The sequence below is a fragment of the Pseudozyma flocculosa genome, assembly GCF_000417875.1.
Source record: "Pseudozyma flocculosa PF-1 unplaced genomic scaffold scaffold00011, whole genome shotgun sequence".
NCBI lineage: Eukaryota > Fungi > Basidiomycota > Ustilaginomycetes > Ustilaginales > Ustilaginaceae > Pseudozyma > Pseudozyma flocculosa.
Genome location: NW_006920879.1, coordinates 720173 through 735952, shown reverse-complemented (window position 1 = coordinate 735952; position 15780 = coordinate 720173). Strand labels below are relative to the sequence as shown.

At 65.8% G+C, this 15780-nt stretch overlaps 5 protein-coding genes across 5 annotated transcripts in view; 3 read left to right on the top strand and 2 right to left on the bottom strand.

Moving 5' to 3' along the window:
* Window positions 1–1505: 1505 nt before the first annotated feature.
* PFL1_03710 (uncharacterized protein) lies at window positions 1506–2948 on the bottom strand (the record flags this gene model as incomplete). Its single annotated transcript, XM_007881229.1, has 2 exons — window positions 1506–1619; window positions 1749–2948. The coding sequence occupies 2 exons, from the start codon at window positions 2946–2948 to the stop codon at window positions 1506–1508; spliced, it is 1314 nt and encodes a 437-aa protein (XP_007879420.1).
* Window positions 2949–3514: 566 nt separating this feature from the next.
* PFL1_03709 (uncharacterized protein) lies at window positions 3515–4751 on the top strand (the record flags this gene model as incomplete). The annotated part of the gene is made up of 3 exons (XM_007881228.1): window positions 3515–3612; window positions 3713–4286; window positions 4422–4751. 3 exons carry the CDS (start codon window positions 3515–3517, stop codon window positions 4749–4751), a joined length of 1002 nt encoding a protein of 333 aa, XP_007879419.1.
* A 501-nt stretch (window positions 4752–5252) lies between these two features.
* PFL1_03708 (uncharacterized protein) lies at window positions 5253–7282 on the bottom strand (the record flags this gene model as incomplete). Its single annotated transcript, XM_007881227.1, has 2 exons — window positions 5253–5417; window positions 5618–7282. The coding sequence occupies 2 exons, from the start codon at window positions 7280–7282 to the stop codon at window positions 5253–5255; spliced, it is 1830 nt and encodes a 609-aa protein (XP_007879418.1).
* Window positions 7283–8293: 1011 nt separating this feature from the next.
* Window positions 8294–10577, top strand: PFL1_03707 (uncharacterized protein; the record flags this gene model as incomplete). The annotated part of the gene is made up of 3 exons (XM_007881226.1): window positions 8294–9651; window positions 9759–9970; window positions 10438–10577. 3 exons carry the CDS (start codon window positions 8294–8296, stop codon window positions 10575–10577), a joined length of 1710 nt encoding a protein of 569 aa, XP_007879417.1.
* A 1581-nt stretch (window positions 10578–12158) lies between these two features.
* The window catches only part of PFL1_03706 (uncharacterized protein), a gene marked incomplete at both ends in the record, with an annotated part of 4534 nt that continues 912 nt past the window's right edge, over window positions 12159–15780 (top strand). The window contains 3 exons of the mRNA XM_007881225.1: window positions 12159–12686; window positions 12809–13166; window positions 13271–15718. Coding sequence (XP_007879416.1) covers window positions 12159–12686; window positions 12809–13166; window positions 13271–15718 — 3334 coding nt within the window. The remainder of the gene's footprint in view (window positions 12687–12808; window positions 13167–13270; window positions 15719–15780) is intronic.

The following is a 15780-nucleotide window of genomic DNA, read 5'->3' as shown; positions in this document are numbered from 1 at the left end:
GGCGAGGAGCATGCACGCACGTCAGGCGAGAATTGGTCGACGAACAGACGGACCGACACAAGGATGGATGCTTCGGGTCGGCTCATGACACGGCGCGATGACCATCTCGGCAGCTGGACTTGCACGGCGGGCGGCAGACGAAGGCCGAGTGCAGCGACGTTAGTGCGGGGCCACGAATAGGTAGCATCGCATCGCATCGCATCGCATCGCATCGCATCGCATCATACCGTCGTCGGCCATCCGATGCCGGCGTTCAAGCGCCTGCCCGCGTACTGTATGTATGTACGTGCGTGCATCTGCGTTCCGAGCAAGCCGAACCTAGACGACCGGCACCGGTACCGTACCGTACCATGCGGTTCGGCGAGTACGACGACATCAGGCCGCATCCAAAAGTCACCGAAGGACCGTACGGACGGGTGCTGTGACTGGACATCGCGAGGATCGAAGATCCGATGCGGGCACCACCTCTAACAGTATCCGAACCGATCCTCGAGATCGCGTCAGGAAACGATACGATACGATACGAATCGCCAGGGACCGTCCAGGGCGAGCGGAGATGCGGCAGGAAGCTCGTGCATACGTGGGCGTGCAAGATGGGGATCGTTGGCGTGCAGTGACGACTCAAACACATGGCGGTGAGAGAGAGCAGATCGACGAGCGAGCAGATCGACGAGCGAGCAGATCGACGAGCGAGCAGATCGACCTACCACGTCGGTCGGCGGATCCCTGACCTATCCTACCCTTTCCTGCCCTACCAGTTCCTGTCCTCAGCGGTCCTCAAGGAGAGGCGCGGAGGTTGACGATATGAGGATCCATGCCTACCAACTGTACCTCTCCTGCCCGGGTTCTGAAGTTAGGAACAGAGGGTGATGCTTGCTGGCTAGCTGGACATGCCTGCCAAGGAGATTGGGGGCCGAGGGGGGGCGAACGACCAAAGGCGCGCGTCGACCGAGCGCCGAGGCATGTCTCGCGCAGCCCCGCGTCCTCGCAGGTCGAGTACCAACACCGCCGCCTGGCGCAGCTGTCGTCGTCGTCGTCGGCGCAAGCTTGCTTTCGGATCCGCTTCGTCTCGACTTTCGACGACAAACCAGGTCCCTCCTCACCCCCAACCCGACGGCATCGGCCCCCGCCCCCTGCTTCGGGTCCGACTACGTCGCAGATGGACTCGCCGTAGCTCCTGCTCCGCTTGAGTCTATCGACGATGCACTAACGGTTTGGCGGTGGTGTAGGTATCGACGTCCAGCCCGGCGGAGAGGCCAGGCGGGACGGCGTACGCGCCCGCAATTACCTCGCCTTTTCCCACCGCTTGTTCGTCGCGCGTCAAGGTGTACATCGAGCGGTACCGGTACCACGACCGACCGACCGAGCGACTGCAAGCGTTGTCCGCCGGCGCGGCGTCGTTCGGTGCAAGCGACAAACAGGCGAAAGCACAGACAAGCACACATGCGGAAAAGGCAGAGTATTGCCCTGGCCGGAGGGCGCGGGCCCGATTGGCAGCATTCGCCTCACCTCTCGACCTCTCCCTTTTTGCGCACGATCCACACCCGCTCGCGCACCGTGGCGCTCGAGCTGGGGATGTCGACGAAAAAGTGCTTGTACTGCAGCACGCCGTTGTCGTCCTGTGCAGGCGGTCATACGGGTGGAAGGGCAAGAGGCAGACATTGTCAGCCTCCTTCGGTCCGGGCGAAACAGCCGTGTCGACAAGCGCGTGCGACACCGCGCCGCGCTGCGTCGTCGCCGGGACGCACCTTTTCCATCTCTGCGTGCACCTCGCCCGACGACCAGGTGCCCGGCTCTCTTCTGCTTGACGTCAGCTTGCCTAGCGCGTCGCTGCCACCGCGGGCGAGTCCAGTGAGGCCGCCGAAGCTGTAGTTCCACGCGCTGGACAGTGCGGACCCGATGGCCGAAGGTTCGGAACTGGCCGGCTTGGAGGCCGCCGTCGTCGCTGAAGGGTCAAGCCCGGCGGCGTGGTGAGACCCGGTGGCTGCCTCGTCGGCATCGTCAAAGAGGCCGAGCTGATCGCCGACCCACTCGCCGCCTTCCTGCACCTTTCTGCCGGCCCACTTGCCCGCCTCGATGACGTGGTACCTGGTCGTGTCCCACAGGGTGAGGTCCCTGTCCTTGTCCCTGGCCTCGACAAAGAAGCGCAGCAGCATCTTTTCCTGGCCGGTGGTCTGGTCGACGTACGAGTAGGACGCCACCGAGCGCGACCTGCGGCCTCGGGCGGGCGGGTTGAGCGGCGAGGGCGATGCGGTCGTGGTGAAGGCGGACGAGGTGTGGAAGCGGTAGGGCGGGAGGAGATGCTGGGCGATCTCTGGGCTGGTCTGTACGCGCTTGCAGGCGTCGCCGAAGACGACCGTGGGGCTGTTTTTGGCAAAGAGCTCGGTCGAGAGGGCATAGACGAGGACAAAGGTGAGGGCGGCGCCGCCAAAGATGAGGACGGTCCTGGATGACTGGACAGTGGCCCGGGCGACCTTTTGACCGCCCTTGAGGTCCTTCCAGCGCTTTCCCGAGCCGGTCCAGCGGTCAATGAGGCCGCCTTGGCTGCCTGCGCCTACGGAGAGGCCGGCCATGCCGAGAGGCATCGCACCGCCGCGTCCTCCCGCCGCTGCGTTGAGTGCCGCCTCTGCGGTTGCGTTGAATCTGGGCGCTTCCTGGGCATGGGAGAGGGACGAGGAGTCGCCGCTGGAAGTTGGGTTCGAGTTGCCGCCACGGAGGCCGTCGAGGATCTGCCGCTGTTCGAATGCGGCCTTGGAGGATTTTGTGTTGACGACGCGTGCAAAGGGCTTGCGCGAAGGCCCGGGAGCGGATTGCTGTGCGATGCGGCGGGACGAGTGGAGCTGTCTGGCGAGGGGCAAGCGGGTGCGTGGCAGGACGAGGCGCAAATCGGCGGCGAGGGCCAGGTGTATTGTTCTTGCCGATGTGGTGGTGGCTGCGGCGTGGATCATGATGGGATGCCGTGCGAGGCTGACGACGATGCGGGCCGCTGCAAAGGGGGCAAAGGGCGGAGATGGTGGTTGAAGTGGTGGCCTGCCCGGCTGGCTGGCTGTGGAGCAAGTCGAAGAGGGCAGTTGGGCCAAGAAAAGAGAGGCGGCACCGAAGAACAGCGCAGCGTGCAGAGGTCACGATGCAGTCAGGCCCGTGCGCTGGGCACTGCAGGCGGGGCAACCTCCACCCGCAACGCGAGGTCCTTTTTTGGCCACAGCTCCTGCTCGGCCTGCTCGGCCAGCCTCGCCCGCCCGCTCTCCCTTTGCTGCTTGCTGACAACGAGGCGCCCTCGATGGCACACGCTGCCCTTGCCCTGCCTGGCCTGGCTGCCTCCGACTCAGCCTCCTCTCGGCAGCATACCACCACCACCACCACCACCACCACCACCACCTTCGTCACCACCTCCATCACCACGCCAGCCACACCGCCAACATCAATCCCCTCGCAGCAGTCATCCACCCCAACGCCTGCAGCCCATCCCGTTTACCGCTCTCGCCCACCGTCCACCCCCTCCCCGTCGCACGCCATGGTGTCCTACACTGAACTGGCGACCAAGAACAAGTCGGTCGACTGCTCAGAACAGCGCGCCCTTGTCTCGGGCGGCACTCAGGGCATCGGCGCAGGGTGAGTTCCATGCCGTGCCCTCTTCCGCCGCACCCATCCTCCTCTTCCCTGCCCTCGTCCTGACCCGTCACGCCAACCTCCGTCGCCGACCGCCGTACAGCATCGCCCTCCGATTCGCACTCTCGGGCGCATCCGTCTGGCTCGTCGGCCGCAACGCCGAAAAGGCCTCCCAGGTCATCGAGCAGCTCGACAAGGCTTCCGCAGAGGCGCAGCGTCGCCGCACCATCAACTCGTCGCCTTCTTCCTCCAAACCCTCGGACGACGCGGGCAGCAAGCACGCCTTCTTCCAAGCAGACCTCTCGACCACGTCCGGCATCAAGGACGTGGCGGACAAGATCAGCCAAAAGGCGGGCAAGGGCGGCATCGACTACCTCATCGAGACCCAGGGCGGCCCGCCCAACCCGTCCATCAAAAAGACGAGCGAGGGCATCGAGTCGCAGTTTGCCGTCCAGTGCGTCTCGCGCTTTGGCCTGGCAAAGCTCCTCACCGAGCAGGGCATCGTCAAGCGCGCCGTCCTCATGGTCGCATCGCCCGCACAGGGCGGCAGCAAAAAGTGGGACCTCGACGACATCGACTTTGTAAAAGCAAAGGAGAGCGGCTCCTACTGGGGCGGGCCCTTTGGCATCCTCAAAAAGGGCATGAGGGACTCGGCCATCCTCGACAGCGTCGCACAGGTGAGCAGGGGGCCGCGACCCCCCAGCACGGCCCGCGGTCCGCTTCTTGTCGCCGTCGTCGATCCATTCTCACACACGACGTCGTCTCCATCCTCTCTGTCACACTTGCTGCCCGCCCGACCTTGCTCTCGACAGACGCTGGCCGAGCGCAACCCCAACATGACAATCTCGCACTGCTTCCCCGGCTTCATCGCGACCGACGCATCGGCCAACCAGGGCTTCCCCACGCCGCTCGTGTGGGCATCCAAGCTCGTCGCGCCGCTGCTGGCCCATAAACCTGGTCCCGGCGGCTACGCCGAGCTGCCCTTCTACCTCCTCGCCAATCCAGACGGACAGCGGTACCTCGAGACGGGCCAGGCCAATCTCATCGGTCCCAAGCTGAAAAAGTACTCGATCACCTCGTCGGTCCAGGACGGGGCGGAGCGGCAGAGGATCTGGGAGAAAATGTCGTCCTACTTTGCTTAACTTGCCCCGCCTCCGCCTCGCGGGCAAGCGATGGTGGGGGAAGCAGAGGAGATGGGGGATGGAGATGCACGTGGAGCATGGATTGCCATCGTTGACACTACTAGTACAACCGCCCTCGAGGGTGAGCGGAAACCGACAGGGTTGCAGGGGGCCAAGGACGAGTCGACGTGCAGCCAAATCCGAGTCGAGTCGAGCTGAGGGAAAGAGAGGAGCGGACTTGCAGAGCGGAAATGCCGAAATAATTCACCGAGCGACATGCGGTGCGGGCGGCGGCACCCGCTTCGAATCGACAGATGACCGCGCCGTGCCCAGCAGGGTATCATTGCGGACGGGGCCAGATGGCGCACGGATCCATCATAGCGCGAGCGGTGCGGGGACGATCTGAGGCGGGAGGCAAAGGCCGTCGGGCAGCCAAGACCGCACACGCGGTGGTAGGGCGGACACTGCTGCCGAAACCATCGTCGAAAGTCGAAAAGACGACACGACGATCCTTGCACTGCACTAGACAGCTGCGCCCGTCGCCGCCGTCGCCTTGGCATCACCGACAATCTTGCCGTTGGCCATCGTCTCGAGCTGCACGACGAGGCGGTCAAAGTCCTCCTGCATCTGCTCGTCCTCGATGACGTTGCCAAAGATGCGCATCTCGCGGATCTTTTCAATCATTTGCTGCGCCGCCGTCATCGTCGCGACAAGAGGAGGAGTGGGACGAGCCAGGGTGGGAGGAGCGCGGAAGGAGGTCGGTGCGCGAGTCAGGGTCAGTCTCGTCTCCGTCGGCTTGGGGGCACCGCGCGCATCGGGCGAAACGACGTCCGCACGGTCCGCTGCGTCACTCCCTGCCGCGACGCCACACTCGTTCGGCAACTCACGTCTCTCCACATGGCCGTATACCGCGACTTGGGTCCGTCGGGCAGCGAAGGCCTGCCTCGCTTTCGCTTGACGGGCGGGGCGGCCTCGCCTCCTTCACCTCCAGCGGCTGGAACGCCCGCGGTCGGCGCAGCGTCACTCGCAGCAGGGTTACTGGGTGGGGCCGCAGCTGCAGCAGGAGCGACTGCTTGGGCCGCTGCCTTTTTGGGCCCTCGCTTCGCCGCCGGCGCGGGAGCGCTACCATCGGCGGGCTTGACCGTCCTCGGCCGGCCCCGGGGTCTCTTCTTGGGCGGCTCCTCTGCCGCTGCCGCTGCCGCCGCGGCAGCTGCCACTGCTTTTGCCTCTGCTGCTGCTGCCGCCGCCGCCGATTCTGCCTCTGCCTGCGCCTTTGCTGCTGCTGCTGCTGCCTCGGCTTCGGCTTCGGCCCGTTTCTCGGCCGCGCTCTTCCTGCCCCTCTTCTTGGGCACCTTGACCTCGGCGGGTGGCGCGACCGGGTGGCTTGGCGGCAGGAGGTACGTCTGCGAGGGGTCGATGTAGGCTGCCGTGTTTGCGGTGCCGTTGGCCTTGTTGCCCGCAGGGCCGTTGAGCACGTCGCTCATGCCCGCAGGGGCGGCCTGCGCGCTTGCCGCAGCCTCGGCCTTCTTCTTTCTAGGCGCCCGGGTGGCCTTTGCCGGCTTTGCCGGCGCTGCTGCAGGCTGCGGCGAAGCTTGGGCCTGCGGAGCTGCAGAGGGCGGGGCAGCCTTGTTTTCCGACACTGCAGCCGCGCTGGGACCCGGTGGGCCGGAGCTGTTGTAGAGGGCGGACCCAGACACGGTGCCGAGGCTCGAGTGCGACGTCACAGGATCCCGTAGAGTCGCCTGGTGCTGTTGTGCCTGTTGATGCTGCTGTTGTTGCTGATGGTGCTGCTGCTGCTGCGCGGATGCTGCGGCGGCATAGGGGTTCCAGGAGCTGGAGGTCTGCTCACTGGCATTGCCAGCGTATGTGCTTTGCGACGCCGATGTCGCTGCATACTGCTGATCGAAGGCTCTCGAGTATCTCTGCTGCTGCTGCTGTTGCTGTTGCTGTTGTTGCTGCTGCTGCTGCTGCTGCTGCTGCTGCTGCTGTTGGTGGTGATGGTGATGATACTGGGGCTGCTGATCGTCCGGCTGCGCGTGGGTGTGGGCGGTCTGGTGCAGCTGCGCAGGCGACTGCGGCTTCTCCCGCGACAGGGCCTGGACCTGGTGAGCAGCGACAGGGCTATAGCTGCCGTAGCCCTGGACGCGATGTGCGCCGAGCTGCGAGCCAAAGAGGATGTTCCGCTGATCGGCTTCCTGGGCACTGCTATGGGCCGATGGAGCGTCCGCGTATCCGCGTGACTGGTGCGAAGATGCTGAGGGCCCGAGGCCTTCGCTCAGGCTGCTTTGACTCGGCCCCTGGCCTTGCACACGGTGGCCGGGGTAGGTCTGGGAGTAGCCCTGGTAGGCGGAAGACGCAACGTCGCTGCGGTGCTGGAAGCTCGCAGGGTTGCCGCTGCTGGTGCTGGCGCTACCGGCATTCTCGCCGTAAGACGACGTGGATAAGACGGGCGCGTTGGAGACGGCGCTTGTGCTGGCGTGACCTGGATCCCATTGCGACGAGTTCGAGGCTCGATGCTGAAAGGAGTGGGGATAGGCGTTTCGGTTGAACATGGCGGCCACGGCGATCGCGCGATCGCGCGGAGACGGAGGACAGAGGCAGCTGAACGGTCCCACGCGGCGCCTCGCGAGCCTGAAAAGCCTCCTCTTGGCCTTGGATCTCGCTTCAGCGACACGGGCTGGAAAAGCGCGTGTTACTACTGCTGGCGAGTGAGACTAGAAGCTGGGCAGGATCTCAAGGCCGGACAGAGCACAGTGAGCTGCAGGAGATTGGTGCCGAGGCAGGAGCTTGAACGGCACCCTTGCGAGCAAGGGGGCTTCGAGTGTAGTCGAAAGGCAGGAAGGCAAAGGCGGGGATGAGAGAGGTCGCGACGGCAGTCGTGGTGGTGGGAAGAGGTGGCGCTGGGACATCAGAAGGGTATGCAGCATCGGGGGCAGCGGCAGGGGCCTGCCGGGATTCGGGCGTCGTGTCGCGTTCTTGGCCGGCAGCGAGACCTGAGCGTCAGCTTGGCAAGGACAGGCTAGGGCACTCTTCGGAGTCGGCTCCGAGGGATGCTGCTGGCCCGGCTGACGCAAAGACACGGAATCTTCCAGAGAGAGGCTGGCTGGCTCGCCCGGCCACCGGGGGGCGAAAGTGGAGCAGCCACCGATGGCCAGACGACTCTCTGACCTCCGGCCCCCGCCTTCAGCTCTTGAAGAGGCAGGAAGAATCGACAGGCCCGGAACAAGCAGCCTTTCACGCTTTCGCCTACTCCGCACATCCGCCTCCCCATCCCCCTCCTGCTTCATCCCTCTCACCTCTCCTTGCTATTGCTCTGCAACTCTGCTCTCAAGGTCCGGTGCATCGCATCCGCTGCCCTCCTTCTCCCATCGCTTCAGCCGACGGCCGCAGCATTATTCTGGATTCGACACTCCAAGTTGCCTAGCGGCGTCGCCGAGCAAACGTATCATCGACCCTTCCTACTGAATCGGCCTGGCTCCGATAGGCACGACCCGTTTTAGCCGTCACCGCAACGTACAGGCTCACTGCCCCCTGATCACGGACTAATTGGCAGCTCGACGACAATGCAGACGGCAACAGCAGCAGCAGCAGCAGCTCGCAGCGCCGCCGCCATCTTACCGGGCGGTGGATCGGCTGCTTCCGCCACTGCTAGGCTGGGTGGCAAGCCACGCGCCCCCTCCCTTGCTCGGTCCGAGCCCAGCTCCTCGCGAACCCTCGTCACTCTGCCTCGGTCCGCCCTGCGCCTCGGTCAGTGCCGCTCCTGCGGCAAGCTGCAGCCGCCGTCGCCGTCGTCGTCGGTGCGTGCCTTTTCCTCGACCCGCGCCCAGCTCGCCTCAGCCAAGGACCCCTACGCCACGCTCGGCGTCAAGAAGGATGCCGCCGCAAAGGACATCAAGCGCGCCTACTACGACCTCGCCAAAAAGTTCCATCCGGACACGAACAAGGAAAAGGGCGCCAAGGAGCGCTTCGTAGAGATCCAGAGCGCCTATGACATCCTCAGCGACGAAAAGAAGCGCGCCGCCTACGACCAGTACGGCACCACCGACGGCCAGCCCGGGTTCGACCCATTCGGCGGCGGTGGCTCCTCGCCCTTCGGAGCGGGCGGCTTCGGCGGCTTCCAGGACTTTGGCGGCTTCTCCAACGCCGGCAACGCGGGCTCCATCTTTGAGAGCCTATTTGGCGCCTTTGGAGGCCAGAGGGCCGGTCAGCGCGGGCCCGGCTTCGGAGGCGCCGGCTTCGCGGGAGAGGCCCGCGGCGACGACCTCGAGACGACCGTCAACATCACCTTTGAGGAGGCGTGCAAGGGGACAAAGCGCAAGGTCGTCATCAACCCCGTCGAGCGCTGCGGCACCTGCTCCGGCTCCGGCATGAAGGCTGGCGCCAAAAAGTCGACCTGCGCCACCTGCAACGGCACCGGAACCCGCACCTTTGTCATCCAGAGCGGCTTCCAGATGGCGACCACCTGCCCCAGCTGCGGCGGTGCCGGCACCACCGTGGCTCCCGGCGACGGATGCAAGAGCTGCGACGGCCTTGGCCGCGTCCGGGGTCGCAAGGAGGTCGAGATTGACCTCCCTGCCGGCGTCGACGACGGCTTCCGCATCCGCAAGGATGGCTTCGGCGATGTGCCGCTCTCGGGCGCCGGCGTCCCCGGATCGCTCTACGTGCGGATCAACGTGGCCCCGAGCAAGATCTGGCGGAGGCAGGGATCGACGCTCTTTTTCCCGGCCCAGATCCCGTTCCACACAGCCATCCTTGGCGGCAAGGTGCGCGTTCCCACCCTCGACGGACCGGTCGAGGTGCGCGTGCCTGCCGGCACCCAGGTCGGCGAGGAGATGATCCTGCAGGGCCGCGGCGTCGCCTCGCCCACCCGGAGGGGCCAGAAGGGCGACCTCATGGTCCAGTTTGACGTGTCGATGCCTCGGTGAGTACAGCGAAAGGGGGAGGCCTCTCGGTCGCGCAAGCGGGCTGTCGCTGATTCTTCCACCTTCCCCTTGTCTCTCGCTCGGCCCGTCGGCTCGATTTCCGCAGATCGTTGACGAAGCGACAGCGTGAGATTCTGCAGCAGTACGCCGACGAGGTCGAAGGACGTGCGCCAAAGCCCGCAGCGGCTGCGGCGGCGCCTGGGCAGAAGACGCAGGCAGAATCGTCGGCTCGACCTGCGCCCTCGACGTCGGCGTCGGCACCAAAGGCCGAGGCAGGAGCGGGCGCTGGCTCCACACCGCAGTCCAAGGCGACCAAAGGTAGGTACACCATCCATCCATCTTCTCGCAGCGACTATACCGGCAGCAACCCAGCACAAGAGGGCTCGCCGCGCAGCGCCCCGGCGTCGGGCCCCGGTCACACACCCGGCGCCACCGCGGGCCCTTCGCACGATCCGCCGTCGGCTTCCAATGCCGACAGGGGCTCGTCGGCCGCCCCTGAAGGCCAATCTCAAGACGACGGAGGGCTGCTGGGCAAGGCATGGAGCTGGCTGACGGGGAGGAAGTGAGGCGGACGGTGTCCAGCCGATGGTAGTAGGTTGGCCCGACCTCTCTCTACCCCTCTCTCTCATCTTCATGTCACAGCAGCCCGACCTGATGGCACTACAGCCACGCTCCCACCTCGAGTGTATCAATTAAAAGGACGGTCACTGACCGGGCGAATGGCATCACCTCTCCCTTCCTCTCTCCCGCGGGACCGGCATTCAATCCCTCCGTGATTTGTACAGGTCAAAAGACTGCGTCGCCGTCGCCGGCCGCCCCTTCGTCGGCCGAGGACAGCAAGAACGGAGGCAAGGACTCGTCCAAAGACTCGTCCAAGGACTCATCCAAGAGCGAGAGCAGCGGCGACGCGCCCAAGTCGAGCTAAACTCAGCACGAGGTTCCGGTTCCACAGCATCCTCTCATGTCTCTGTCGCGTTGCAACCATTGATAGAAGCTGCATTCGCATCCCTCTCCCCCGACTCGCTCTAGACGTGTCCCTGGCCTGCGCCATGCCCGGAGCCAGCTCTGGCCTGACTGCTGAGCGATCTGTGACGATGTCCGTGACTTGGCTGCCAGAACCACACGAGCCGCCGCGCGCCTGCAGGGTGATCGAAGCACCCGGGTGGCCGACCACGAGGCGGGTCGGAGCAGCGCCGGGCCTGGTTGGCTGGCGTGCGAAGAAATCCAACGCCCAGCCGCTCGCTGAGCCTTCCAGTCCCGAGATCCGGCTTCTGTCTCACTCTGCCGTCTTCTTGAGACCCGACCAGCAAGCGGCTCGAGAGAGCACGGTACCCTTCCGTCCTCCGACTCGGCCGCCTACTTCGAAGGCTTTGAGAGTCGAGTGCAGCCTCCGAGGATCCTGCTCACCAGCTGAGGCAGGTAGTTGGTTGGATTTGACAGCACGTCGACTTGCCCGTCGTGTGCCGAGTGGGTGACGAGACTGGCCGCCTTGCCGGGCGGGCGTGCCGCGCCGTTGCCAGCCAGAGGCTGCCCCGGCCTGAGCCTCTTTACCTGGGCAGGCGAAAAAGAGCCAGCCTGGTGGGCAGGCAGTCACGCAGGCCAGCCTGGGCCAGGCCAGGCGGAGCGCGAGGCAAATTGCCGGGGCCGGGCGAGAAAAGAAAAAAAGAGAGCGCAGAAGCAAAAGCTGGCTGGCTAGCCCTTGTCTGTCTGCGTGGGCGGGCCAGGCCAGGCGAGGCCAGGCTAGGGCAGGCGACAGAGGGCACAAGTCTGAGTGCGCGAGCGCGAGAGAGAGAGAGAGAGAGAGAGATGGGCGACGGACCGACCGGCCGTCCGCCCGTCCCATGGACCAACCAGACAAGCTCGCACGCACGCACGCACTCAGTCGACCTCGTCTTTCCACTACTCTCGCTCTTCCCGTCTGCCTCTCCATCGCTCATCTGCTCACCCTCATCGCCACCGCCTCGCTCGCACACACACTCTAAGACTGCCTTGCATCTCTGCATCAGCCACAGGCTTGCTCCAGTCCAAAGACACACACGCTCGCGCCCATCGCTCCGGCCCCGCAACCTGAACACGAACCCCTTCGTAGGATCGTCTACCTAATCCTGGCGAGAAACAGTCCGTCCCAGGCATACACCTCGTCGCCCTCGTGCAAAGCTCCGCAAATCTCTTTTCGTCGTCAACTCAACGATCGCCGCCCCGTCTGGCTATCCTACCACCTCTGTGGCAGCCACTCAGCCTCCCTCGCCCCAGACCGTCCAGTCGAGATCGCCCTCTTCGGACATCTCTCTTCCTCTCGCTCTCTGTCACTCTTCGCAAGTCTCCCCGTCCCGACCGCCCTAGCGAGCTCGAGCTTGTTGGTCGTGCCCTGCGCATCAGATCAAGCCGTCCTCGTCCAACTGCCTGCCGTCGACTTCAGTCTCGCAACGCCACACCGCTGCATCCTCCCTTTTGCTCGTTCTCGCACCGCTTCAGCACCGCCCGCCCCCTTCACAAACCGCACAAGATGGCTACCTCGATGCAATTCGGCCCCGAATGGATGCGCAAGGCTCCGGTCAAGAACAACTCGTCGAACAGCATCGGCAAGGACCCCTCGTCCCCCGCAGGTGCAGCTTCCTCTGGCCGCAGCGAGAACGGCGCGACCCCAACTGGTGGCCCCGCAGCGACGGGCAAGCGAAACGGAGCCATGGGTGGCGGCCTAGGCGCCGTCCTCAATGGCCCTACGCCGGTGACGAGCCCCACGGTCACCTCGCCCGGCGCCTTCTCCTTTGCTGCTGCAGCAGGAGGCGCCGCGTCGGCAGCGGCGGCGGGCTCCCATCAGCATCAGGCTTTCGGCGGCAGCTCGCAGGACGGGGATAGCGTCGCTTCGTCGGCCTTGTCCAACGGCGCGGCTTCGGCCAAAGATCGGCAGTCGCGCGAAAAGCTGCTGAGCCTGTACAGCACCGACCGGCCCGCCAAGCCTGCGCAGAGCGAGGCCAGTCCTCTCGAGGGCGGTGCGGGCACGGACAAAGCGGGTTCGGCCGGACGTAAAAAGGTGAGCATTTCCTCCACGGCCAACGACGGCGGCCCTTCCCTTCCCACCTCGCTGACCGCGACTGACATGCCGTCTTGTTGTTCGCCGTCCTTTTCGCCCCACCTGACGCTCGATCCCTTCAGACCGGCGCCGATCGGGAGCAGCGACGTCCCTCGAACTTTGCAGAGCTGGGCGCCGGGGCCGGTCCGTTGTCCCCCAGCTTGGGTGGCGAGCCTCGCGGAATCAATGCTCGCTCAACCTCTGGCGGATCCTCCGGCGGCTTTGGATCTGCGGGCACCTCGAACTGGGATCGGGCCGACAAAGAGAGGCCGGGCCTCTTTCAGCGTGCTTCGAGCAGTGCCCTCACCTCGACCGTCGCTGCTGGCCGCCCGCTTTCGCCATCCATACCGCGCGAGCGCTTCGGCGGCATCCAGGGCGGCGTGCTCTCGGGTGTCGGACCCCAGAGTCGGAAGAGAATGGACAGCGACAATGGCTCTACGGGTGAGTACTTCAGCAGTGGACAACCTGTCTCCTCTGGTGTCACGGCGTGCCGCTCTTCCAAGCCCTACTTACACGTCCCGTTACCCCATGCTGTCTGCATTCAGCCGGCTCTCGCGGAGGTGCTAAATCCGGGTCCGAGGATGTCACTTCGCCGTCGCAAGGCTCAGCACAGGCCAGTCGCGGCAGCGCTGGCTTCGCGGAAGCCTTCAGCTCCAACAAGGCCCGGGGCAAGGCTGGTGTCGGGGAGGGCACAGGCCAGGCGGTCCAAGAGCCCGAGGGCAACGAGGGTGGCGCACCTTCCGCCAGGTTCGGCCGCACCAGGGATCGACAACCCGGCGAAGGACCGATCGGGCCTCCGGCCGATGGCAGTGCCGGCTTCAACAAGTTCGCCGGTTACGACCGCAAGAGAGAACGGCAGGCCAGCCACTTCAAGGCCGGCACGGTCCCGGGCGACGCCGAGGCCAACGGGACGGGCCACGGCGACGCCGACGGACGCAACGAACAGCACGGACGCGCCGAACGTAGAGGATCTGCCGAGGATCACGGCAGGGGCGCCCTCTCTTCTACCAATGCCCACGACACGAGCATGGACTCAGACCTCGCGCAGCACGCTACCGCAGTCCTCGGCTCGCTCAAGCTGGACGAGGACGATCCATCGGCTCAGATGCTCCCGCCGAACCCGGAACAGCCGACCCCGCCGACTTGGTCTGCCGACACGGCCCTATGGCTGTACCGAGACCCGTCGGGCCAGGTGCAAGGTCCCTTCACGGCCGTCGTCATGCAGGACTGGTACCGCCAGAGCTACTTCTCCGACGATCTCCTGGTCCGTAGGCAGGAGGATGACGAATTCCGCCCACTGGTGCAGGTCATCGCAGCCATCGGCAACGCGCTCCAGCCTTTCCTGGTCCCACCGCACAGCTGGCTGCAGCCTCCCGACGCCTTCAAGAACGCGCAAGGCCAACCGGACACCCGGAGGAGCTCGCTCGTCAGCCCTCCTGGCAGCGGCGACGATGCCGCCTCCGACAGCCGGATCGACCAAGACCACGATGCTTCCCGCTTCGCTGTCTCCGGCCAGGTGGACTCGCTGGGCGGCGGCGGCGGCGGCGGCGCTGGCTGGAACGGTGCGTCGCAGAACCAGCAGCAGTGGCCTTCACAGCTCAACCTGGGCTTTGGCACGACGACTCCGCAGCCGATGTCGCCGTTTGGGCGACCGGACATGTTTGCAGGCCAGGGTGCCGGCCTCGACAACCGCTTCCGGACCCAGGAAGAGCTCGTCGCCTTGATCCGAGAGCGCGAGCTGCAGGAGCAGAGGCAGGCCGCCGCCGCCGCTGCTGCTCGCGGTCAGAACCTTGGGTACGGACAGCTGGACCCCTTCATGGGAGTCCTTGGCCGTGGCGGCTGGGATGCTCCGGGCGCAGCCAGCTGGGCCCCGCACGGAGGGCTGCCGTCTTTCGATCCCGCCTTTACCGGCCACCCGAGCCCCCTGATGGCCGAGCGCCAGGCGTTCGAGGCCTTCCACCAGCGAGGCGGCGCTGGTCCCGACCAAGGCGGAGCGTGGGCCAAGGGGCCCTCGACGCCGCGCTCCCACTTTGACCAGCCGAATCCGTTCAACAACCGGCCCGGCCAGTGGGACGCCCAGGGCGCCTGGAGCAGCCAGGGCAACATGACGCCCGAGGCCTTGAACCGCCAGGCGCACGACTTTCAGGAGGGAGGCTTTCGTCACGAAAGCGCCAAGCCATTCAGCGACCCCATCGGCACTCCGCGACGCGCACGGTCACCTGCGGCGCCCAGCCCGGCCCTCGAGCAAAAGTCCGATGCATTTGAAGACAGGCGCGAAGAGTCTGCTACGACCACGGCCGTAGAGCCAATCCCGGAGGCCGATGGGCTTCGCGATAGTGCGCAAGCTCAAGCCGCCACCCCCAAGGAAGTAGAAGCCCAGGCGCAAGAGGAGGCACACCCCGCAAAGGAGCCCGAGGTCAAGGCAACCGAGCCGAAGTCCGCCGAGCCGCCAAAGGCTGAGGTCGAGGCTGCACCGGCCCCCACGGCAGTGGAGGAGCCGGGTCCGGAGCAGCTGTGGCCTCAGAGCCCTTCGGCTGTCGAATTCGCCTCCGAGCCGGACCTCTCGTCGATGCCCGGGCTTACCCTCCCCAGCAAGGCTCCCACTTCAGTCGCCGCTACCACCGATGCGCGCCGCACAGCCAACCGTTCCGACACCAAGGGCGAGGCTGCAAAGCGGCCCACTACCCGTCAGCAGCAGGCGGCGGCGGCGGCGGCGACAGCCACGTCCGGCAACGTCCGGGTCGTCTCCCAGGAGCAGTTCCGCCGTGCCCCGGAGGAGGAGAGCGCCAGTCTCAATCAGGTGCCGCTCTCTGCATGGCTGCCGGATGCGGCCGGCGAATCGTCGACGCCGACGTCGAAGCCCGCCCCATGGGCCTCGCGTGACGACGCCTCCTCGTCGGGCACTCCCGGACCCAGTCTGCGCGAAATCCAAGAGGCCGAGGCCAAGCGGGCCGAGGCCCGGAAGGCTGCCGAGCGGGCGGCCGCCGCCCAGCGTGCCAAGGCTGCCGCGAGCGCCGCCGCTGCCTCTGGCAACATCGACTTGCCCACGAGCATG